Source organism: Pyrus communis, chromosome 3 (assembly GCF_963583255.1).
Source record: "Pyrus communis chromosome 3, drPyrComm1.1, whole genome shotgun sequence".
Classification (NCBI taxonomy): Eukaryota; Viridiplantae; Streptophyta; class Magnoliopsida; order Rosales; family Rosaceae; genus Pyrus; species Pyrus communis.
Genome location: NC_084805.1, coordinates 28345132 through 28370128, shown reverse-complemented (window position 1 = coordinate 28370128; position 24997 = coordinate 28345132). Strand labels below are relative to the sequence as shown.

At 39.8% G+C, this 24997-nt stretch overlaps 1 protein-coding gene across 1 annotated transcript; it reads left to right on the top strand.

Moving 5' to 3' along the window:
• Positions 1-569: 569 nt before the first annotated feature.
• On the top strand, positions 570-24982 carry LOC137727717 (beta-galactosidase 8-like). The gene is made up of 18 exons (XM_068466536.1): positions 570-908; positions 1033-1128; positions 1253-1365; positions 1479-1545; positions 1735-1827; positions 7375-7518; positions 7750-7838; positions 7947-8052; positions 8184-8271; positions 21862-21980; positions 22127-22291; positions 22434-22633; positions 22770-22876; positions 22994-23103; positions 23232-23450; positions 23530-23747; positions 23867-24194; positions 24437-24982. Exons 1-18 carry the CDS (start codon positions 729-731, stop codon positions 24545-24547), a joined length of 2553 nt encoding a protein of 850 aa, XP_068322637.1. The 5' UTR covers positions 570-728; the 3' UTR covers positions 24548-24982.
• The last annotated feature ends 15 nt before the right edge of the window (positions 24983-24997 follow it).

Genomic DNA, 24997 nt, shown 5'->3' with positions numbered 1-24997 from the left:
TAATGGTCAATTCCTCTTTACAAAATAAAGACCAAAATAGTCATTAACATTGCGGTCTAAGAGCTTTTCTAAAGAAGATGTCAAAATGTCTACATAAGTTATAATAATAAATAAATAAAAATCACACTAATGTTCTCCAACTATGTGGCGATGACATGAATTGACAACAAGAGAGTTGCTATCAAGTTTGACATAAAATAATAATTTAATTTGACATATTGGGTGAACAATAAAACTTCAAAATATGTCAAAATATCACCTAAATTGTCAAACTTTAAATTTGATGTTCAAAATTTGACATCTTTAGATACTCTAATGAAATTCATCTTCAAATGCAAGGTCTCAAGACTCTCAACTCCAACTGATTTGAACGACAAGTTACTTTTGAAGCTGCCCAAATTAACGGTCGAAAATGAAGCAAACCATCTCTGTTTTATCACTTGACAGCAACGCCTTTGTTTTCTTCTTCCAACCAAAACAGAAAAAGCCATCAGCTTCCCTCCAAAAACCAAGCTTGGTAAATGTCATCGGTCTGGATAATCATCAAGGTACGATCTTTTGCATTTTTCAGTGCCAACAAACAAAATAATCGAATATCCAGTTCAACGCACATGTTAAATTCGCGAATTTATGATTATATCACTCTCATGCTCTTCTAATCTTTGAGGGGTTTTTGAAGTTTTTGGGATTTTTTCGAATTCTGGGTTTTGTGAATTTTGTTGAATTGAATGATGGGAAGCAAGAATTGGGTAGCATTAGTTCTGTTTGTCCTTTTAGTTTTTGAAGGTTATTTCACTGAAACTGTGGTTTCGGCCACCGTGACATATGACCACAGAGCACTGGTTATTGATGGGAAGCGGCGGATTTTGCAGTCGGGCTCTTTTCATTACCCTCGAACCACTCCGGAGGTGAGTTCTAAACATCTGTTTGTTTATGTGATTGCAATGTGCTTATTGAGAACCTTTGAAAAAGGGTATTAGAGGGTGAATTATAATGACAAGGTGGGATTGTTCTTGTTGGGGGGCAATGCAGGTGTGGCCGGAAATTATTGAGAAAGCGAAGGAAGGGGGAATAGACGTGATTGAGACTTACGTTTTTTGGAACTACCATGAGCCAGTAAAAGGCGAGGTATATATAAGTAACCCTAGCAATTGCAGCCTCTCAGTTAGCTAATTAAGTCCTTTAGGTCTATTGACAACTATTTTCTCACTAGATTTGTCTTTAATTTGACGGGTTTTTTCGTTTTACATAGTACTACTTTGAAGGCAGATTTGATTTGGTGAAATTTGTGAAGACAGTCCAAGAAGCAGGTCTTCTAGTTCATTTGAGGATTGGCCCGTATGCTTGTGCTGAATGGAACTACGGGTTTGTTTTGTTTCTTGTGATGTTCATTGCACCGGCATCAGTTTCTTAGTTTTGTATGTTTCACTCTGTTTTGGCATTGAACTGATTCTTTAGATATTGCTATCATATGACAGGGGATTTCCAATTTGGTTACACTTTATTCCCGGAATTCAGTTTCGCACAACAAATGCACCTTTTAAGGTACTTGATATGTTTATACTTGGCAGTGGAAATGGTTTCTTCATGAGTAAAACCTGACCTCTTACTTTTCCATCTTTATTTGCATTGCTTATGCTTTTAAAGGAAAGTTGTTCAAATTAATGCCCAAATTTCAAGTGGTTTCCTTTTGAGTCTTATGGATGGGTAAATTTTATACTTGTCAAAATGCAGAAGGAAATGAAGATATTTCTTGCAAAAATTGTTGAAATGATGAAAATGGAGAATCTCTTCGCATCACAAGGAGGCCCAATCATTCTTGCTCAGGTGCTTCCCTTTGACGGTTAGCCAATTTACCAACTGCATCTGTTCTGAGTCAATTGCGTATCGAGACATGTTGATTGTTGGCTCAAACAAGTAGTCTAAAACCAACAAATGTTGTTGGCTACTTTTGTGGTCAAAATTGATGGTTGGTATGCTACATGTGGGAAATAAAATGGATGCTCTTATGCCTAATTTGTGGTCAAAGAATGGATGCAATTATGCCTAATTCTTTTGACTTGATGAGAGGCCTTTGGCCTATAAAAGGAGGTGTAGGCATAACTCATACAACACCAAGGAGAAAGGAAGAGAGAAAATTAGCAAGAAGCCATTTGGCATAGAGAAGAATTTTCTCAAATTGTCTTGCTTTGTATTTTTGGTTTTCTCTTCCTATTGTAAGTGTGAGAGTTTGGGTTATTCGGGTCTTTGGGAAATTGAGTGATAAACACTATTGTATGTTCTCATTGATTATAGTGGAATACTCCGTCGTCTCCAAACTGGATGTATGCATTGCCGAACCAGTATAAATCTTGGTGTTCTTGTTGGTATTGTTCCATTTATCTTTTGTCAGTTATTGTGGTTTATTTTTCACTCACACTTGGTTGACGCTTCCGCACAACAAGTGGTATCAGAGCCTAGTGTTTCGACTAGGTGTTCTCGTGGGAGTGAAAAATTTGCTGGCGCTACAGTCCCGTGAATAGTGCCGAGTAGATGGCTGGAGATAAAGATGAATCTGTGAAGGGGAAGGAGTCGACATCGTCTTCGTCGGCATCTACATCCAATAGACATCAAATTGCTACTACAAGGTTAGAGGTTGATAAATTCAATGGCTCTAATAATTTTGGTATGTGGCAATGTGAAGTTATGGATGTGTTGTATCAACAAGAGTTGGATATGGTTCTGGAAGATAAACCAGAAGATATTGATGACAAGCAGTGGACACGAATTAATCTTCATGCTTGTGCTGCTATTCGATCGTTCCTTGATAAGGAGTTGAAATACCCGTATATGAAGGAAACTTCTGCTAAGGAGTTTTGGACAAAATTGGAGGAGAAGTATATGACCAAGAGCGCAGAAAATCGGCTCTTCTTGAAGAAGCGACTCTTCCGATTTCAGTATAGTCCAGGTATTTCTATGCATGAACACCTCAATGATTATAATAAAATACTTGCTGATTTAGCAAACCTTGATGTGAAAATTCCTGACGAGGATAAGGCACTATGTTTGTTAAATTCATTGCCTGATGATTATGATCATTTGACAACTACTTTGTTGTATGGAAAAACCGAGGTGAAACTTGATGAGGTGTCTGCGGCATTGGTGAATCATGAGTGTCGTAAGAAGGAATTGAAGACTCACAATTCACAAACCGAGGCACTTGTTGCAAGGGGTCGAATAGAGGAAAGAAAATTTGGGAAGCGGGGAAAATCTCGTTCAAAGTCACGAGGGAAGTTTCCTGCTAAAGATGAATGTGCCTTTTGCCGCCAAAAGGGTCATTGGAAGAGAGACTGCCCCAAATTGAAGAACAAAGAGAAGGAGAAAGCGGGTTCTGAAGCAAATATTGCAAAATCTGGAGATGATGATTTCGAGTTTGCTTTGGCTAGTTCATCTGCTGATGGTCACTCCAAGGAGTGGATTTTGGATTCAGGTTGCACCTATCATATGTGTCCCATTCGAGAATGGTTTTCTAGCTTCGAGGAGCTGGATGGTGGAGTTGTTTTGATGGGTAATGATAATGCCTGCAAAACACAAGGGATAGGCAAAATCTGTTTGAAGATGCATGATGGAACAGTCAGAGAATTAAGTGATGTTCGGTATGTACCGGATATGAAGAAGAATCTTATCTCACTGGGTGCATTGGAATCCAAGGGTCTCAAGATCACCATGAAGGGTGGAGTTCTTAAAGCTGTTTACGGGGCACTGGTGGTGATGAAAGGTACAAGACGAAATAACTTGTATTTCTTGAAGGGGAATACAGTTATTGGTGAAGCAGCTGTCACCGAAGCTGCTGACGCAGATAGCACAGACACCACGAGGTTATGGCATATGCGTCTTGGGCATGCTGGTGAAAAAGCGTTGCAAGGATTGGTGAAACAAGGCTTATTGAAAGGTGCAAAGGCATGCAAATTGGAATTCTGTGAGCATTGTGTGTTGGGTAAGCAAACTAGAGTAAAATTTGGCACTGCTATTCACCACACTAAAGGCATTCTTGATTATGTTCACACTGATGTTTGGGGACCTTCCAAGAATGCATCTTGGGGAGGTAGCCATTATTTTGTCTCCTTTGTTGATGACTTCTCTAGAAGAATATGGGTGTACACCATGAAGCGTAAAGATGAAGTCTTGAAGATATTCCTGAAGTGGAAAAAGATGATTGAAACGTAAAGCGGTCGAAAGATCAAGACTCTCAGATCAGACAATGGGGGTGAATATAAGTCTGATCCTTTCTTGAAAGTTTGTCAAGATGAGGGTATTGTGAGGCACTTCACGGTTAGGGAGACACCGCAACAGAATGGGGTGGCGGAGCGCATGAACCGTACTTTGCTTGAGAAAGTTCGGTGTATGTTGTCTAATGCTGGATTAGGCAAAGCGTTTTGGGCTGAGGTAATTACTTATGCAAGCCATCTCATTAATCGATTGCCAGCTGTTGCGAATGAGGGCAAAACGCCCATGGAGGTATGGTCTGGTAAACCTTGTACTGATTACAAGTTCTTACACATATTTGGTTGTCCTGCTTACTATCATGTCAGAGAAAGCAAGTTGGATCCAAGAGCAAAGAAAGCTCTATTTATGGGCTTTAGCACTGGCGTGAAGGGATACCGACTCTGGTGTCCAGATGAGAAGAAAATTGTTGTAAGCAGAGATGTGACCTTTGATGAGGCTGCTATGGTTAATCAGAACAAGCATGAAGGTGAAACTGAAACGACCGAGACCATGAGTAGCTCAAAGCAGGTGGAGTTACTGAAGACTCCAGTTGTTCCAGTAAGGTCTGATGTTACAGACACTAGTCCTACAGTTAATCATGATGATGAGGACGAGGATGATGAAGAGGAGGCACCTACCCAAGAGCCTCCACAGCAACAAGACTATATTGCAACCAGAAGATCGAGAAGGGAAATTCGAAAGCCTACTCGATTTACTGATATTGTGGCATATGCACTTCCCGTTATTGAAGATGATATTCCTTCCACCTACAAAGAAGCTGTCATGAGTTCAGAGTACGTGTTGTGGAAGAAATCTATGGATGAGGAGATGAAATCTCTTCATAAAAACAAGACTTGGAAGCTGGTTCAGTTACCAAAGGGGAAGAAAGAAATTGGTTGTAAATGGGTGTATGCCAAAAAGATGGAATCTTTGGGAAAAGACAATGTAAGATTCAAAGCCAGATTGGTAGCTAAAGGCTATGCTCAGAAAGAAGGCATTGACTACAATGAGGTATTTTCTCCTGTAGTAAAACATTCTTCTATTCGTATTCTGTTGGCTTTGGTTGTGCAGTTTGATCTTGAGTTGGCCCAACTTGATGTCAAGACTGCGTTCTTACATGGTGATTTGGAGGAAGAGATTTATATGTCTCAGCCAGAAGGTTTTAAGGTTGCTGGAAAGGAAAATTGGGTTTGCAAATTGGAAAAATCATTGTATGGCTTGAAGCAGTCTCCAAGACAATGGTACAAGCGATTTGATCGATTTATGATCGGGCAAAAGTACACAAGAAGTCACTATGACCATTGTGTATACTTTCACAAACTACAAGATGGAACCTTCATTTATCTGCTTTTATATGTTGATGATATGCTTATAGCATGTAAGAGCAAAGTGGAGATTGAAAGGTTGAAGACTCAACTGAGTAATGAATTTGAGATGAAGGACTTGGGAGAAGCTCGGAAGATACTAGGTATGGAAATTGAAAGAGATAGACCGAAGGGCAAGATTAGTCTGTGTCAGAAGCAGTATTTGAAGAAGATACTACAACGTTTCAGGATGAATGAAAATTCAAAACCGGTTAGTACACCTCTTGCTCTTCATTTCAAACTTAGTGCTTCTATGTCTCCTAAGACTGTTGAAGAGAGTCAGTACATGACTCAAATTCCTTATGCAAATGCTGTTGGTAGTTTGATGTATGCTATGGTGTGTACTAGGCCTGATATTTCACAAGCTGTTAGTATTGTGAGTAGATATATGCATAATCCAGGAAAAGGGCATTGGGAAGCTGTGAAATGGATTCTACGGTATATTCTGGGTACTGTGGATGTTGGTTTATTGTTCCAGCAGGATAAAATTACTGGTCAATGTGTTGTTGGATATGTGGATTCTGATTACGCAGGTGATTTGGACAAGCGTAGATCCACTACAGGTTTTGTATTCACTATTGCTGGAGGTCCAGTAAGTTGGAGGTTGACTCTGCAATCTACAATTGCTTTGTCAACTACTGAGGCAGAATACATGGCTATAACAGAAGCTATAAAGGAAGCCATCTGGCTTCAAGGGTTGCTTGATGACTTAGGGGTTCAACAAGACCATGTGGATGTTCATTGCGACAGTCAGAGTGCTATTCATTTAGCAAAGAATCAAGTTCATCATGCACGTACGAAACACATTGACGTGAGGTTCCATTTTGTTCGTGAAATTATTGACGAAGGAGATATTCTTCTTCAGAAGATTGGGACCGCTGACAATCCTGCGGATATGTTAACAAAGCCAGTTTCGTTGCTCAAGTTTAAGCACTGCTTAGACTTGATTGGCATTTGTAAAATTTGTTGATTGCCCCATGGGGGAGTGGGAGACGACTATTGGAAGTTCTACTTAGAGGGTTTGCGCCAAGGTGGAGATTGTTGATTGTTGGCTCAAACAAGTAGTCTAAAACCAACAAATGTTGTTGGCTACTTTTGTGGTCAAAATTGATGGTTGGTATGCTACATGTGGGAAATAAAATGGATGCTCTTATGCCTAATTTGTGGTCAAAGAATGGATGCAATTATGCCTAATTCTTTTGACTTGATGAGAGGCCTTTGGCCTATAAAAGGAGGTGTAGGCATAACTCATACAACACCAAGGAGAAAGGAAGAGAGAAAATTAGCAAGAAGCCATTTGGCATAGAGAAGAATTTTCTCAAATTGTCTTGCTTTGTATTTTTGGTTTTCTCTTCCTATTGTAAGTGTGAGAGTTTGGGTTATTCGGGTCTTTGGGAAATTGAGTGATAAACACTATTGTATGTTCTCATTGATTATAGTGGAATACTCCGTCGTCTCCAAACTGGATGTAGGCATTGCCGAACCAGTATAAATCTTGGTGTTCTTGTTGGTATTGTTCCATTTATCTTTTGTCAGTTATTGTGGTTTATTTTTCACTCACACTTGGTTGACGCTTCCGCACAACAAGACATATACTGATAAGATGGTTATGCAGATTATGTATCCAAAACTTAGCTAGGGCACTCATGGTGTTTTCTCGTGCAATTTGATGTAGTAATCAGGCTAACAAAACAAAACCGACAGTTATAATTTGCATTACTCAATTTTTATTTCTTCAAACGCATTCTTACATGTGCTCTCACAGGTTGAAAATGAATTTGGAAATGTTGAAGGGTCGTATGGAGTTGGTGGAGAATTATATGTCAAATGGGCTGCAGAAACTGCTGTTAGTCTCAATACATCTGTACCTTGGGTGATGTGTGTGCAAGATGACGCCCCGGATCCAGTTGTGAGTGTTTGAACTTGATTTTTCATGAAAAGGTGTAGCCTATATTTCAAGAACACTGCTTTTCTTCAAGAAGTAAAACTACCTTTTAACTTATGAGGCATCTAGATATATCTTCTCAGAGTTTCTCCAACCTTTTCATTGTTCTTTACGTGATTCCAGTTTAAGGGTTGAAGGGGTTTCGTCCGAGAGCAAACTCCCGAGATATTCATTAGTTTAATAAATTACCTGCAGATAAACACATGCAATGGATTTTATTGCGATGAGTTTACCCCGAATTCCCCATCCAAACCGAAGATGTGGACAGAGAATTACAGTGGATGGTAACGATCTTTGCTTATTTAGCCTATTAAATTGTGTATAGGATGCAGGAGTCCTCTTTGGAGTTCACTTGGAAGTACAGGTTGTTGAATTTCATATGTAACGTATAGGTTCCTTGGATTTGGCAATCCAATCCCCTTTCGACCTGTTGAGGACCTTGCTTTTGCTGTTGCACGATTTTTCGAAACAGGTGGCACTTTTCAAAATTATTACATGGTAAGCTACACCGATTCTCTTTCTCTACTATCTCTAGTTCTAGCCTTGATTGGTATATGTTAGCATTTTCATCACCATATGATTCCATAAACATCATCGTAATGTCTTCATTCTCCGACATTTCCTTGCAGTATTTTGGCGGTACCAACTTTGGGCGAACTGCTGGAGGCCCTTTGGTTGCAACGAGCTATGATTATGATGCTCCTATAGATGAATATGGTAACTTTATCCAACACTTAGTTTGATTTGCACATCTTGATGCGAGAATTATACGCGCACAAATTAAACCATCTTTTTGTCAAATTGTAGTAAGTATGTAAGTAGGGATCGTTCTGGACCGGGGATTAGGAGGGATTGCAAAACACTTGGAAACTGACTTCAAAACGTAAAAACAATATAAAACACTAAACTAGACTCAAAGAATGGGAAACTAAACGTTAAAACACTAAGACAAACCAAAAGACTCAAAATGCTTTAAAAACACAAACTAAATTGATTTCTAACTAAATTGAACATTAAAGCAAAAGGGGGATTGAGGTTTGAGGAAAATTGAAATAACGAAACAAGTTAATAAACTAGACAGAATGTAAATATGAAATTTATGAAATGGAATGAATGGATGCTAGCCAAGGGGTTCATCTCCACACATGTTACACTTGCATAATAAAATGATTTCCAATTGCAATTCAATAAACCATGAATTCTCAATGCTCCAAGTTAATTAGATCCGCTTAAATTAACTTTCAGATTTCCCTAGATTCATTGGATTGAATGGAATACGCATTACAACCAAATTATTCCTAATCAAAGTCCCTAACTATGGAATATGCATGATAGAGACATTCAACAAAAATCATTAAGTTCAACGGAAATCATAAGTGTTGACGAGGCATTCGTTACTATGGAATACGCATGAAACTTATGCCAAGAATTCGTTTAACGCGATTGTTTATAAGCAACCTCCACTACTTGTGAATATAAGTTCGTAACTATTAGGTGAAACTCACTTATATTCTAGCGTCATATTCATGCATGAAAATTAAGCGTGCACTCTCAATAAACATACATAAATAAGTTATCAATCAAACAGTTAAACAAATTGAATCCACAACTTATGAAACGCAATTAGAAGTAATCAAATCAAAATGCAAGCATAAACATATATTTCGAATCCCCCCCTAGCCAAGGGGGGGTTTAGTTCCTCATGGTACAAAACAAAGAGAATTGAAATTTAAACATTGAATTCAAAGGAAAAGAAACACCTAAACATCCCAACAACTCAAACTTGAATTGTATGAACGTTTAGGCCCGCTTCTCTTCCTCTTTGTTGTAGCACAAGGTCTAAGGATAGTTTGATGGTGTGAATATGTATGAATGGATGAGGAGTGATGGAAATGAATGGAAGGGAAGGCACGGCCTTGGGGGTTTGTGGATGGTGTTTGGATTAATAGGGAGAGTCACGGCCAAAGGGCAGTTTTTGGTGAGTTTCTGAAAATGGAAGAATGTATGAGAATTGAGGTGTGTTGTGGTAATGGGAATGCAAGGGTTTTTATAGGAGGAGTGGAGGTGTATATGGCTGTTTGTTTAGAATGCATGTGGTTGTTTAATGATGGAAAACAACTAGGAAAACATGTGGCAAGGTGGAATTGCATAAGGGGTACACGGCAAAGAAGTGTTGTTGGTGCTGGAATTGTTGGAAAGGCACGGCAATGATGCTTGTTGTTGGTGAAAATGTGGCTGGATGGTTTAATTAATGAAAGAATAAAGGTTGCATGTTTGAATGATTAAAGGGACATGTGGGGTGGTTAGAACAAAGGGGGAAGCACATGGAAATGCTGGAAATCTGATGGTAGTAATGCACGGCAAGGTGGAGTGGTTTTGGAAGAAAGGTGGATGAATGTGCATGTGGATTAGGTTGTGAAAGCATGTGAATGCATGTGTTGATTTAAAGAATAGGTATGCATGTGAATTAGGTTGGAAAGAGGTGGAAATGGAATGTTATGCAATGATAATGTCTTGTGGCTGAATTGGTGGAGTAATTATGATGGGAGGCACGGCATAGTTGGATTTGTGGTGGGTTGATGAAAGAATAATGTCAAGGTGTGGGATTGTTAAAGGGGGAAGTGCATGTGCAAGGTTGTTGTTGTGATAAGTGATAAGTGTATGATATGTTAAGTGTATGATATGATAAGTGTATGATATGTGGTGAATGATATGTTAAGTGAATGATATGATAAGTGAATGATATGTGGTGAATGGTTTGAATGGTTGAATGATTAAGGAAGTGTTTAAGTGTTTAAAATAGGGAACAAAGCCCTTCCTTGCATGGCAAGGAAGGGAGACACAAGGAAACACACGACAATGTCCTAAGGTTGCAAGGAATGTTGTTTTTGTGTTCTAAAATGCGTAGGAGTCTTCAATGATAACCAGACATGAGCTCTTTTAGGATTTAACTTTCATACTTCAAGTCTTCAATTTCGTCCATCCTCTTGGCTCCAAGCATATGATATCCATTCCAATCTCTAATTTGCTCCAAAAGGCTCCAAAAGGCATCCTTTTGCATACTTTGCCCTTAGAACCTACAAACACACGAAAATAGCTTAAAGTACTAAAATTACTAAAGAAACATAACGTAAATGCACGAGAACAAGCCTTTTAAGTCGCATGAATATGCTCCTATCAAATATACTTAGTTACCCCCCACACTTAAATCGAACATTGTCCTCAATGTTTTAAGCATAGATTAACACAAAACATAAGTAAACACACAAAAAGCAACTAAACATACTAAACATGGCAGAATGTAACTAACAAAGAGAAGAGTTTAGGGACGCAAATCTGGTTTTGGAGTGCTTTCTCTCTTCTCCTTGGTTGAATGCATGGGTGCTTGATCTTGATGATTCCACAGGCTCATTCTTGAACTGGTTTCCTCCCATCGTTGATTTTCCTTTGTGCTACTCTTGAACTGGGCAGCAGGATTCTTTTGGTATCCCCCGAAGGTCTGAGCTTACCCCTTTTATCTGTTTCTTTGTTCAATCTTTGCAGGAGTGGTCCCTTCTCTGGAAGTGTATCAACCGTTGAAGATGACTACTCGAAAGCAACGCTAGGTAAGCAACCAGGAATAAATTCCAGGCAGTCGGATCCAGATCGGAAGACTGACTCCAAGTGCCGGCTGATTGCTTCTTTCACTTTGCCATGCGAGTAAGAACAAGGACAAAGAAAATGACAGGGAAAGAGCATGATATGAGATACTTTTGCTTTTGACCTTGATGATATGAGATACCTTTGCTTTTGAAGAAGCGGTGAATAAATCAGCACATGCTTCAATCTACCGTTTCCTCCTGGGTCATCTATACTCCAGGCATCTGGTATCATCTTTGGGGAAGAAGAAAAAATTGAGTATTTCGAAAGGCTTTGCTGGGAGTGCGCCCTCAGAGGTGAGGAAGAGTTGGGCATTTTCTTCAGGTCTGCCTTGCCATAAGATATGAAGGTCGACATATATAGGGATTTCTCAATAGCAAGTGGTGGTACTGTTCTCTTACCCTTGTCGACAAACGTCTCTTCGATATCTGAACGATGCCTCTTCGATTTCTGAACGACGCCTCTTCGATTTCTGAACGAGCGCCACTTTTGACAAAGTTGCACGCGTTTTCTGAAAAGCAGAGAAAGCGTCGCCGAACTTTGCGCTTGTCGGCTAAAGATGTGTAGTTGCGATGATGGCCTCCACGTGTTTTCGACTTTGTCAGATATCTTTTGACAAAGTTGAACGCGTTTTCTGAAAAGCCGCGAACGCGTCGCCGAACTTCACGCAGGAAAATTCGGATTTTTGAATCGGTGGTCGTGTCGCCTTGGCTTTTTATAGCGGTATCGATCACCCCAACATACACACTCTGAAGATTTCCCATTCTTGAAAATCGACTCCGGCCCTTTGAGAATTAACTCCATCCACCCATTCTCTCTGAACACCTTTGAAATATGACTAACTCATCGAACCTTTGCTTAGATTTGAGTCTCAGCAGCGATCCGATTGCGCCCCGTCAAGGTAATGTATGGCGCCCTTCTTTTTTATCTTCTAACGGTCCTCTTACAGGTGAAAACTCCATGATAACGGATACAACAACAACTACGATAGTAGCTAGAAACCTCCTCACTCCTAAGGATAGTAGGCTGCTTTCAGGACGGTCCGATGAGTTGGTCGTTCAAGAGTCCCTCGCTCTCAGCGTTCAGTGTGCAGGCTCTGTGTCCAACATGGGCCAACGCCTACTTGCTCGCTCCCGCCAGGTTGAATCGTTAATGGCAGAGGTGGAAAATCTCAAGCAAGAGATCAAGCAGCTGAAGTATGAGAATAGAAGTTTGCATGTGCTTGCAAACAACTATTTGACGGGCATGAAGAGGAAGCTTGATGAGCTGCAAGAATCCAATGGTCGCATTCAAAGTGACCGTCAAAGGCTTGCGGCTTTCTTCCAGAGGCATATTTTTCCTGGGTCATCCAGCGTTCCACCAAGTATTGTGGCCTCGAATGATCTAGCTCCGATGCCTCCCGCTTCGATGCCTCCCGCTTCTATGCCTCCTGCTCCGATGCCTCGTAGTGGGGCTTCACGTAAACAACCTTTGTGAAGGCTACATCTGCTTTATTTTATTTTATTTTTTATTTTTTTATTTTTTATTTTTTATTTTTTCAAACGGCATGGAATTTATCTTTGAATGGAAGGTGATACTTGAAATGATCCGGTAATAGTTTAAATTCAAGATTGGGTGCCTGAATCATCAACAACAGATTAGTATAAAAGAAAATTGAAATTCGGAGAGGCGGCTTACCTGTGTGCTCCGACATGAACTCAAGAATAAACACCCCTTCGTTGAACGTTTCAGGAAGAACGTCATCTTTAACGAATTCTTGATATTTCATACTCTGCACCTTTGGAAGGGCTTCCAAGATGTCTTTTTCACTTTCTTCTTCTTCGGAATTCATGAACCTGCACGGAATAGGGACATTAGGTGGAATGGGGTTAGAACTAATTAAATTTGGAACAACCTTACTTGAATTAGATGACGTATGAGCAATAGGTGCTTCCGGCAAAGGTGTTTCGAATCCTCCCCTCGGATTTGCAATGGTTGAACTAGGGAGTTCGCCTTGGTCTCGAAACTGTCCTACGAACTCCGCGATCTGCCCAATTTGCTTTTCCAAGTGGTCCAACCTTTTGTCTTGATTTTGGCTCTCTTTGTTTTGAGTTTGGACCCCCTGCGTCAAAGTAGTAAGTAACTGAAAAATCTTATCATTATCACTTGACGGTCACTCTGAATGCGACCATTGGATTCTTGCAGCTCATCAAGCTTCCTCTTCATGCCCGTCGAATAGTTGTTTGCAAACACATGCAAACTTCTATTCTCATACTTTAGCTGCTTGATCTCTTGCTTGAGATTTTCCACCTCTACCATCAACGATTCAACCTGGCGGGAGCGAGCAAGTAGGCGTTGGCCCATGTTGGACACAGAGCCTGCACACTGAACGCTGAGAGCGAGGGACTCTTGAACGGCCAACTCATCGGACCGTCCTGAAAGCAGCCTACTATCCTTAGGAGTGAGGAGGTTTCTAGCTACTATCGTAGCTGTTGTTGCATCCGTCATCATGGAGTCTTCATCTGTAAGAGGACCGTTAGAAGATAAAAAAAAAGGGCGCCATACATTACCTTGACGGGGCGCAACCGGATCGCTGCTGAGACTCAAATCTAAGCAAAGGTTCGATGAGTTAGTCATTTTTCAAAGGTGTTCAGAGAGAAGGGGTGGATGAAGTTAATTCTCAAAGGGCAGGAGTCGATTTTCAAGAATGGGAAATCTTCAGAGTGTGTATGTTGGGGTGATCGATACTGCTATAAAAAGCCAAGGCGACATGACCACCGATTCAAAAATCCGGATTTTCCTGCGTGAAGTTCGGCGACGCGTTCGCGGCTTTTCAGAAAACGCGTTCAACTTTGTCAAAAGATATCTGACAAAGTCGAAAACACGTGGAGGCCATCATCGCAACTACACATCTTTAGCCGACAAGCGCAAAGTTCGGCGACGTTTTCTCTGCTTTTCAGAAAACGCGTGCAACTTTGTGAAAAGTGGCGCTCGTTCAGAAATCGAAGAGGCGTCGTTCAGAAATCGAAGAGGCGTCGTTCAGATATCGAAGAGGCGTTTGTCGACAAGGGTAAAAGAACAGTACCACCACTTGCTATTGAGAAATCCCTATATATGTCGACCTTCATCTCTTATGGCAAGGCAGACCTGAAGAAAATGCCCAACTCTTCCTCACCTCTGAAGGCGCATTCCCAGCAAAGCCTTTCGAAATACTCAATTTTTTCTTCTTCCCCAAAGATGATACCAGATGCCTGGAGTATAGATGACCCAGGAGGAAACGGTAGATTGAAGCATGTGCTGATTCATTCACCGCTTCTTCAAAAGCAAAAGTATCTCACATCATGCTCTTTCCCTGTCCTTTTCTTTGTCCTTGTTCTTACTCGCATGGCAAAGTGAAAGAAGCAAAACAAAACAACAAAAGAAGACGAAACTAGACAAAACGAACAAAACACAACCTATACCTTCCAACAATCGTCTTACGGATTTCCAATGCACATGACAAGTTAAAAATCATTATTCCCACAGATTTTAGCCATCTTTACACTTAAGTACATTCTTAATCATAGTCACCACATACTAGTTCACAATTAAGCATTTAAAACATATTTCGAATGTAGTAACATGCCTTAGAGAATTTCCTCAATTCCTTACTAGAATGCACTCTATTTTCACACAGATTTTCTAACTACACACCCTACACTAGTTATATGTGAGAGATTGATGTAAACATGAAGGACTAGTATCTCACATATGTTATAACAAAGAAAGCATTTTCTGGATTTATGACAATGACATGAATATGATCTCATGAATGGAAAGCTACTACTTAGAACGAGAACCAGTGATTCCATATGCTCATACCAAATTCAAACTCCACATATTGAATACATAACATCAAGATAGAAGTTGAGGGTTGTAACGGGGCTAAGGGTAATGGCTAACAAGGAAAAGCAAAGGACAAACAAAGGTTCTTAAAGCAATAGGAAGCAAAGTAATGAAATTGACACTTAAACTCACTTTTAATGGCAGAAATCAACTTTTAAACACAAGGGAATATTCATGCACACTTAGGGTCAAATTCACTCTTTTGGACCCTTCCTTCAATAACCAATACTTGTGAGATCATTCTCACTTATTTTTCAACTTTGGCCGTGCCCTATTATCTTCCCCCACACTTATTTATTTTATTTATTTTTTCTTTATTTCATTCTTTGGCCGTGCCCTATTATCTTCCCCCACACTTATTTTCTGCAATATATTGATCAAAATGAGTTCATTCTAAGTCATGCTTCACTATCCTTTAAGAACAAGGGTATGGAAAGTCCTAATCTAGGCTAGGTGAGGATAATGTGGTTAACAAAGAAAATAAGCTTGAAAAGGCTCAAAAGGGGTAATCCTACAATACATGTGAAAAGGGATAGGCTTTTTGGCTTTGGCTTGACTAACAACTTCATCTTATTGTATGTTATGCAATCAATATCATGCTTTGAATGAAACGGATATAAGTTCTAGCATTTAGTTCTATCATGATACAATTGCATTCTAAGTAGCAACCAAGCAAGGAATAATGAGATCCTGCAACAACTTTAGAAAACAAAGAATCACAGAATATAACTCTCCAAAGAAGGTAATGGCTCGAGTCTCACAGGGTTGTAGCGTTTGTTTGAGTTCCTTCCTTCAAGCATGTTACAAAAACGAATTTTTCTTTTATGATTGCATGTGAAGTCATACATTATAACCATAACCAAACATATACCAAGAGTAAATCAAACTTTTCTCTATGTTTATAACTCTTTTTAACAGTCATGCAATTACAAACCAAATCCTTATCATTGTGTTGGAAGGTACCCTAAGACACAAACACACAAAAACTACTCAAAACACTCTTTTTAGGTTTTTCAAAACATGTTTTTCAAATTTTTATGTGATTTTCGGAGTTATAAAAACAAAACATACTAAAACACTCTAAAACAACTTAAAAACACCTTAAAACAGCAAGGAACAACATTTGAAGTAATGAGTGATAAAATCCTACGAATTTGCATCAAATATACTTAGTTACCCCCCACACTTAAATCGAACATTGTCCTCAATGTTTTAAGCATAGATTCACACAAAACATAAGTAAACACACAAAAAGCAACTAAACATACTAAACATGGCAGAATGTAACTAACAAAGAGAAGAGTTTAGGGACGCAAATCTGGTTTTGGAGTGCTTTCTCTCTTCTCTTTGGTTGAATGCATGGGTGCTTGATCTTGGTGATTCCACAGGCTCATTCTTGAACTGGTTTCCTCCCATCGTTGATTTTCCTTTGTGCTACTCTTGAACTGGGCAGCAGGATTCTTTTGGTCTCCCCCGAAGGTCTGAGCTTACCCCTTTTATCTGTTTCTTTGTTCAATCTTTGCAGGAGTGGTCCCTTCTCTGGAAGTGTATCAACCGTTGAAGATGACTACTCGAGAGCAACGCTAGGTAAGCAACCAGGAATAAATTCCAAGCAGTCGGATCCAGATCGAAAGACTGACTCCAAGTGCCGGCTGATTGCTTCTTTCACTTTGCCATGCGAGTAAGAACAAGGACAAAGAAAAGGACAGGGAAAGAGCATGATATGAGATACTTTTGCTTTTGACCTTGATGATATGAGATACCTTTGCTTTTGAAGAAGCGGTGAATGAATCAGCACATGCTTCAATCTACCGTTTCCTCCTGGGTCATCTATACTCCAGGCATCTGGTATCATCTTTGGGGAAGAAGAAAAAATTGAGTATTTCGAAAGGCTTTGCTGGGAGTGCGCCCTCAGAGGTGAGGAAGAGTTGGGCATTTTCTTCAGGTCTGCCTTGCCATAAGAGATGAAGGTCGACATATATAGGGATTTCTCAATAGCAAGTGGTGGTACTGTTCTTTTACCCTTGTCGACAAACGTCTCTTTGATATCTGAACGACGCCTCTTCGATTTCTGAACGACGCCTTTTCGATTTCTGAACGAGCGCCACTTTTGACAAAGTTGCACGCGTTTTCTGAAAAGCAGAGAAAGCGTCGCCGAACTTTGCGCTTGTCGGCTAAAGATGTGTAGTTGCGATGATGGCCTCCACGTGTTTTCGACTTTGTCAGATATCTTTTGACAAAGTTGAACGCGTTTTCTGAAAAGCCGCGAACGCGTCGCCAAACTTCACGCAGGAAAATCCGGATTTTTGAATCGGTGGTCGTGTCGCCTTGGTTTTTTATAGCGGTATCGATCACCCCAACATACACACTCTGAAGATTTCCCATTCTTGAAAATCGACTCCGGCCCTTTGAGAATTAACTCCATCCACCCATTCTCTCTGAACACCTTTGAAAAATGACTAACTCATCGAACCTTTGCTTAGATTTGAGTCTCAGCAACGATCCGGTTGCGCCCCGTCAAGGTAATGTATGGCGCCCTTCTTTTTTATCTTCTAACGGTCCTCTTACAGGTGAAGACTCCATGATGACGGATGCAACAACAGCTACGATAGTAGCTAGAAACCTCCTCACTCCTAAGGATAGTTGACTGCTTTCAGGACGGTCCGATGAGTTGGTCGTTCAAGAGTCCCTCGCTCTCAGCGTTCAGTGTGCAGGCTCTGTGTCCAACATGGGCCAACGCCTACTTGCTCGCTCCCGCCAGGTTGAATCGTTGATGGCAAAGGTGGAAAATCTCAAGAAAGAGATCAACCAGCTGAAGTATGAGAATAGAAGTTTGCATGTGCTTGCAAACAACTATTCGACGGGCATGAAGAGGAAGCTTGATGAGCTGCAAGAATCCAATGGTCGCATTCAAAGTGACCGTCAAAGTGACCGTCAAAGGCTTGCGGCTTTCTTCCAGAGGCACATTTTTCCTGGGTCATCCAGCGTTCCACCAAGTATTGTGGCCTCGAATGATCTAGCTCCGATGCCTCCCGCTTCGATGCCTTCCGCTTCTATGCCTCCTGCTCTGATGACTCGTAGTGGGGCTTCACGTAAACAACCTTTGTGAAAGCTACATCTGCTTTATTTTTTTATTTTTTTATTTTTTTATTTTTTTATTTTATTTTATTTTTATTTTTTTTTCAAACGGCATGAAATTTATCTTTGAATGGAAGGTGATACTTGAAATGATCCGGTAATAGTTTAAATTCAAGATTGGGTGCCTGAATCATCAACAACAGATTAGTATAAAAGAAAATTGAAATTCGGGGAGGCGGCTTACCTGTGTGCTCCGACATGAACTCAAGAATAAACACCCCTTCGTTGAACGTTTCAGGAAGAACGTCCTCTTTAACGAATTCTTGATATTCCATACTCTGCACCTTTGGAAGGGCTTCCAAGATATCTTTTTCACTTTCTTCTTCTTCGGAATTCATGAACCTGCACGGAATAGGGACATTAGGTGGAATGGGGTTAGAACTAATTAAATTTGGAACAACCTTACTTGAATTAGATGACGTATGAGCAATAGGTGCTTCCGGCAAAGGTGTTTCAAATCCTCCCCTCGGATTTGCAATGGTTGAACTAGGGAGTTCGCCTTGGTCTCGAAACTGTCCTACGAACTCCGCGATCTGCCCAATTTGCTTTTCCAAGTGGTCCAACCTTTTGTCTTGATTTTGGCTCTCTTTGTTTTGAGTTTGGACCCCCTGCGTCAAAGTAGTAAGTAATTGAAAAATTTTATCATTATCACTTGAATTACCTACATTGCTTTGGGCAGGTTGTGGTGCCTGCATAGGCGTTGAATAGAACTCCTCATATGGCGGCCAATATCCTCCTTGTTGAGCCTCATTGTCTTGATTTTGTGAGCCCTGCACCAAACAAATTAATTCATTAAGCTTTTGATTATAATCTATTGACGAACTTGAGTTTGCTTGGGCATATTGAATATGAGGTTGTGGTGGCTGCATAAGTCTTGAATAGAACTACTCATATGGCTGCCAATATCCTTCTTGTTGAACATGTTGAGGTTCCCACCACATAGAGTTTGAATGATCACTCCAATCCGAATTGTAAGTATTGGAAAACCCATCATTTCTTGATTGAAGATCAAATGTACCAACGCTTTGCATTTGGGACCTTTCCATGAGCTGTGACAAAAGAGAAGCATTATCAAGTGCCATGTTGTGCTTCTCTAGTACTTAAAATCAACAAACAAAACACAAATCAAAAACTAAAACTAAAATACATAATAGAAACGAACAATCCAAGGAATTAGCAAATTTACTAATCCCCGGCAACGGCGCCAAAATTTGATGCGAGAATTATACGCGCACAAATTAAACCCTCTTTTTGTCAAATTGTAGTAAGTATGTAAGTAGGGATCGTTCTGGACCGGGGATTAGGAGGGATTGCAAAACACTTGGAAACTGACTTAAAAACGTAAAAACAATATAAAACACTAAACTAGACTCAAAGAATGGGAAACTAAACGTTAAAACACTAAGACAAACCAAAAGACTCAAAATGCTTTAAAAACACAAACTAAATTGATTTCTAACTAAATTGAACATTAAAGCAAAAGGGGGATTGAGGTTTGACGAAAATTGAAATAACGAAACAAGTTAATAAACTAGACAGAATGTAAATATGAAATTTATGAAATGGAATGAATGGATGCTAGCCAAGGGGTTCATCTCCACACATGTTACACTTGCATAATAAAATGATTTCCAATTGCAATTCAATAAACCATGAATTCTCAATGCTCCAAGTTAATTAGATCCGCTTAAATTAACTTTCAGATTTCCCTAGATTCATTAGATTGAATGGAATACGCATTACAACCAAATTATTCCTAATCAAAGTCCCTAACTATGGAATACGCATGATAGAGACATTCAACAAAGATCATTAAGTTCAACGGAAATCATAAGTGTTGACGAGACATTCGTTACTATGGAATACGCATGAAACTTATGCCAAGAATTCGTTTAACGCGATTGTTTATAAGCAACCTCCACTACTTGTGAATATAAGTTCGTAACTATTAGGTGAAACTCACTTATATTCTAGCGTCATATTCATGCATGAAAATTAAGCGTGCACTCTCAATAAACATACATAAATAAGTTATCAATCAAACAGTTAAACAAATTGAATCCACAACTTATGAAACGCAATTAGAAGTAATCAAATCATTATGCAAGCATAAACATATATTTCGAATGTCCCCCTAGCCAAGGGGGGGTTTAGTTCCTCATGGTACAAAACAAAGAGAATTGAAATTTAAACATTGAATTCAAAGGAAAAGAAACACCTAAACATCCCAACAACTCAAACTTGAATTGTATGAACGTTTAGGCCCGCTTCTCTTCCTCTTTGTTGTAGCACAAGGTCTAAGGATAGTTTGATGGTGTGAATGTGTATGAATGGATGAGGAGTAATGGAAATGAATGGAAGGGAAGGCACGGCCTTGGGGGTTTGTGGATGGTGTTTGGATTAATAGGGAGAGTCACGGCCAAATGGCAGTTTTTGGTGAGTTTCTGAAAATGGAAGAATGTATGAGAATTGAGGTGTGTTGTGGTAATGGGAATGCAAGGGTTTTTATAGGAGGAGTGGAGGTGTATATGGCTGTTTGTTTAGAATGCATGTGGCTGGTTAATGATGGAAAACAACTAGGAAAACATGTGGCAAGGTGGAATTGCATAAGGGGTACACGGCAAAGAAGTGTTGTTGGTGCTGGAATTGTTGGAAAGGCACGGCAATGATGCTTGTTGTTGGTGAAAATGTGGCTGAATGGTTTAATTAATGAAAGAATAAAGGTTGCATGTTTGAATGATTAAAGGGACATGTGGGGTGGTTAGAACAAAGGGGGAAGCACATGGAAATGCTGGAAATCTGATGGTAGTAATGCACGGCAAGGTGGAGTGGTTTTGGAAGAAAGGTGGATGAATGTGCATGTGGATTAGGTTGTGAAAGCATGTGAATGCATGTGTTGATTTAAAGAATAGGTATGCATGTGAATTAGGTTGGAAAGAGGTGGAAATGGAATGTTATGCAATGATAATGTCTTGTGGCTGAATTGGTGGAGTAATTATGATGGGAGGCACGGCATAGTTGGATTTGTGGTGGGTTGATGAAAGAATAATGTCAAGGTGTGGGATTGTTAAAGGGGGAAGTGCATGTGCAAGGTTGTTGTTGTGATAAGTGATAAGTGTATGATATGTTAAGTGTATGATATGATAAGTGTATGATATGTTAAGTGAATGATATGATAAGTGAATGATATGTGGTGAATGGTTTGAATGGTTGAATGATTAAGGAAGTGTTTAAGTGTTTAAAATAGGGAACAAAGCCCTTCCTTGCATGGCAAGGAAGGGAGACACAAGGAAACACACGACAATGTCCTAAGGTTGCAAGGAATGTTGTTTTTGTGTTCTAAAATGCGTAGGAGTCTTCAATGATAACCAGACATGAGCTCTTTTAGGATTTAACTTTCCTACTTCAAGTCTTCAATTTCGTCCATCCTCTTGGCTCCAAGCATATGATATCCATTCCAATCTCTAATTTGCTCCAAAAGGCTCCAAAAGGCATCCTTTTGCATACTTTGCCCTTAGAACCTACAAACACACGAAAATAGCTTAAAGTACTAAAATAACTAAAGAAACATAACGTAAATGCACGAGAACAAGCCTTTTAAGTCGCATGAATATGCTCCTATCACATCTCCTTTTGTTGTTTCATCTTCTGAAGCATCTTATGCAGGTTTTCTTAGACAGCCAAAATGGGGGCACCTCCGAGACTTGCACCTGGCAATAAAACAGTGTGAAGAATATATGATCAGCTCTGATCCGACGCAAATGAAACTTGGTACTAATTTAGAGGTGTGCGACATATTTCTAGATTTTTAAATATATATTTTCTGGACTTAAAATCAATTTGTTTTCGAAAACTCAGTTTTCACCATTGTTTTCTCTTGTTCATATCTCTCACTGCACCCTGACTTCAGGTTTCCCTTTTCTTTCATCAGGCACATATCTACCATAAAACATCCAATGAGTGTGCGGCATTTCTTGCTAATTATGACAGTAGTTCAGATGCAAATGTCACTTTTAATGGAAATATCTATTTCCTTCCAGCTTGGTCTGTGAGCATCCTTGCGGATTGTAAAAATGTTATATTTAACACCGCTAAGGTATGGATCCTGTTGCAATTTAGTATATCATGGGCCAATCGGGACTCGCAACTTCTTTTAGCACAAAACAGAGTGTCCCAGATCTCTTGAACCAAACATTTGCCTGATTATTTTTCCTCCCATTAATGTGTCACAATTGAAGGTTGTCTCACAAAGGAATATTGGACTTTCTCCTTTCGCCCTCACACCTGGTGTACATGATTTTATACTGGAACCAGCTTCATGGAGTTGGTATAAAGAGAGAGTTGGTACTTGGAGTAACAATTCGTTTACTGACTTGGGCTTACTGGAGCAGATAAGTACGACGAAAGATGTTAGTGATTATTTATGGTATACAATAAGGTAAAGAATCCAGTTTTGTTCATCTTCTGCGCTCATAAGAACAGCATTTCAAATCCTTGGCATACTTGCATTCTAGTTATTTGTATTCTTATCAAAATTTTGATATGTTCTTGAATATTCTTCACCATACTGGCAGCATTAATGTGGACGCAAACATAATACCCCGTCAAGAAAAAGAACTTTTTTTACACATCGAGAGTCTGGGACATGCAGCCCTAGTTTTCGTAAATAAAATACTTGTGGGTAAGTAGTCTATTGAATTTCAGAGAAGCGAAAAACTGACCATCTAATTATTCGGAAGCTTTGAATCTTATGTCCCTTTGTGCATCTAAATGAACATTTTATATCGCTATCTTGAAGGATTTGGATATGGTAACCATGAAGATGCAAGTTTCATTGTTGACGAGAAGATTACTCTAAACCATGGAAACAATACCATAGATTTGTTGAGTATGATGATTGGTGTACAGGTACGTAAAAAACTGTTTGTTAACAGCCATCTTTGCACCGTTTCCTCTGCTTATACAAACACGGTGTGTGCAACTATTCAGAAATTTTATGCAGTAGTTACTGTTATTAAATCTCTGTTATTTTCCAGAATTACGGGCCATGGTTCGATGTTGCAGGAGCAGGAATCTTTTCTGTTGTTCTTAGAGACTTGAAGAACAGAACAAATGATCTTTCTTTTGAAGAATGGACCTACCAGGTGGGACTTGAGGGGGAATACCTTGGATTGGATAACATAAGCCTTGCGAACAGTTCGCTGTGGACTACAGGGTCTGCTCCACCACTTAATCAGAGTTTGATATGGTACAAGGTAAGTAGTTGGCATGCCTGATTCGATGTTTTTCTGTTTCCTTTTCCCCCTCTTCAATTGATGTTCTTCTCATCCTCAGGTTTCATTCCTTGCTCCTGAAGGCATGGGTCCTTTGGCGTTAAATCTTGCTAGCATGGGAAAGGGACAAGCGTGGGTTAACGGGCAGAGTGTAGGGAGATATTGGCAAGCCTACCTCTCGCCCTCAACTGGTTGTGTAAACGGCAGTGATTGTGACTACAGAGGAGCCTATAACGCATCTAAATGTCTAAGGAACTGTGGTCAACCGGCTCAAACTCTGTAAGAGTGAACATTGCTGGTTTTATTCATTTTGTAATCCTGTATATATTTTGCACGATACAGTATTATGCATCTCTTGCACTTAGATTTACTAACAAATGCGAAGACATAATGTTTAGGTATCATATTCCCCGTACATGGGTACATACCGGAGATAACCTTCTAGTTCTCCACGAAGAGCTTGGTGGTGACCCTTCAAAGATTTCTTTGAGGACAAAAACCGGCCAAGAAATATGCGCACTTGTATCTGAGACTGATCCTCCGCCTGCCAGTTCTTGGAAACCAAACTCGGAATTCATATCTCAAAACCCTGAAGTTCAACTGACCTGCGAACCAGGATGGCGTATCACTTCAATCAACTTTGCTAGCTTTGGAACTCCTATTGGAAGTTGTGGCACATTCACTTCGGGAGCTTGCAGTGCTGACATCTTATCAATCGTTCAGCAGGTAAGGGAAACCTCAGCTTATTCATATTATAATGTTGAATCAGTAACTCATACGTTTTCGTAGGGGAATGCCATTCACACTCCCCTCCAATGAGCTTCTTGCACTCCTCTTTTTAAGAGTCGAAAACTATGAAATATTGACTTCCGGGTGTAAGGGAGTGAAACGGGATTGCAAATAGTAGTTTCTAATTAGAGAGGGCTTAAACATGCTTAACACCTTTGCTTGTTTCAATGGACTTGCAGGCTTGCCTTGGCCAAGAAGGATGTTCAATCCCTATCTCCGCGGCAACCTTGGGCGATCCTTGCCCCGGAGTGCTTAAGAGTTTAGCTGTCGAAGCTATTTGCAGTGAATGAAAGTTCGACTTCGTACCCTAAATGGCGATTGAAGACGACACTATTATAGATTAATAAGATGGATCAGTTTTGCATGAATGTCGAGAAGGGCATTCAGCGTTATTATGGACCCGACATGACGAGGTCTGGACCATTTTGTTCACTTGATTACTTAATTACAATAACAATTATATAATCAGCAGCAGTATCTTTCCGATATGCGGATTGCTTTCCAAGAGCCGGTGAGCTTCTGATGCCTAAGATCAAGGTTCTAAAAGACGCTAGGCGCTAGTCGGACGGAAGGCTGGGGCCTAGCGTTTAGGCGGTCTATTTATATTGAAAATATATATAATTTCATCATAAACTACAAAATAGAATGACATATATATTATGAGCTATTGGAACATAATGAAAACATGGGAAACAAGCATATAATGTGTGTTCATTTAAGTATTCAACAAGTCTCTTACA

Excerpts from the sequence above, each read along its gene's own strand:
- LOC137727717 (XM_068466536.1), top strand. The coding sequence starts at position 729 with ATGATGGGAAGCAAGAATTGGGTAGCATTAGTTCTGTTTGTCCTTTTA. Across the intron at positions 7,839-7,946 it reads ACAGAGAATTACAGTGGATG|GTTCCTTGGATTTGGCAATC; the intron begins GTAACGATCTTT and ends TGTAACGTATAG. Across the intron at positions 22,634-22,769 it reads TATTTATGGTATACAATAAG|CATTAATGTGGACGCAAACA; the intron begins GTAAAGAATCCA and ends CCATACTGGCAG.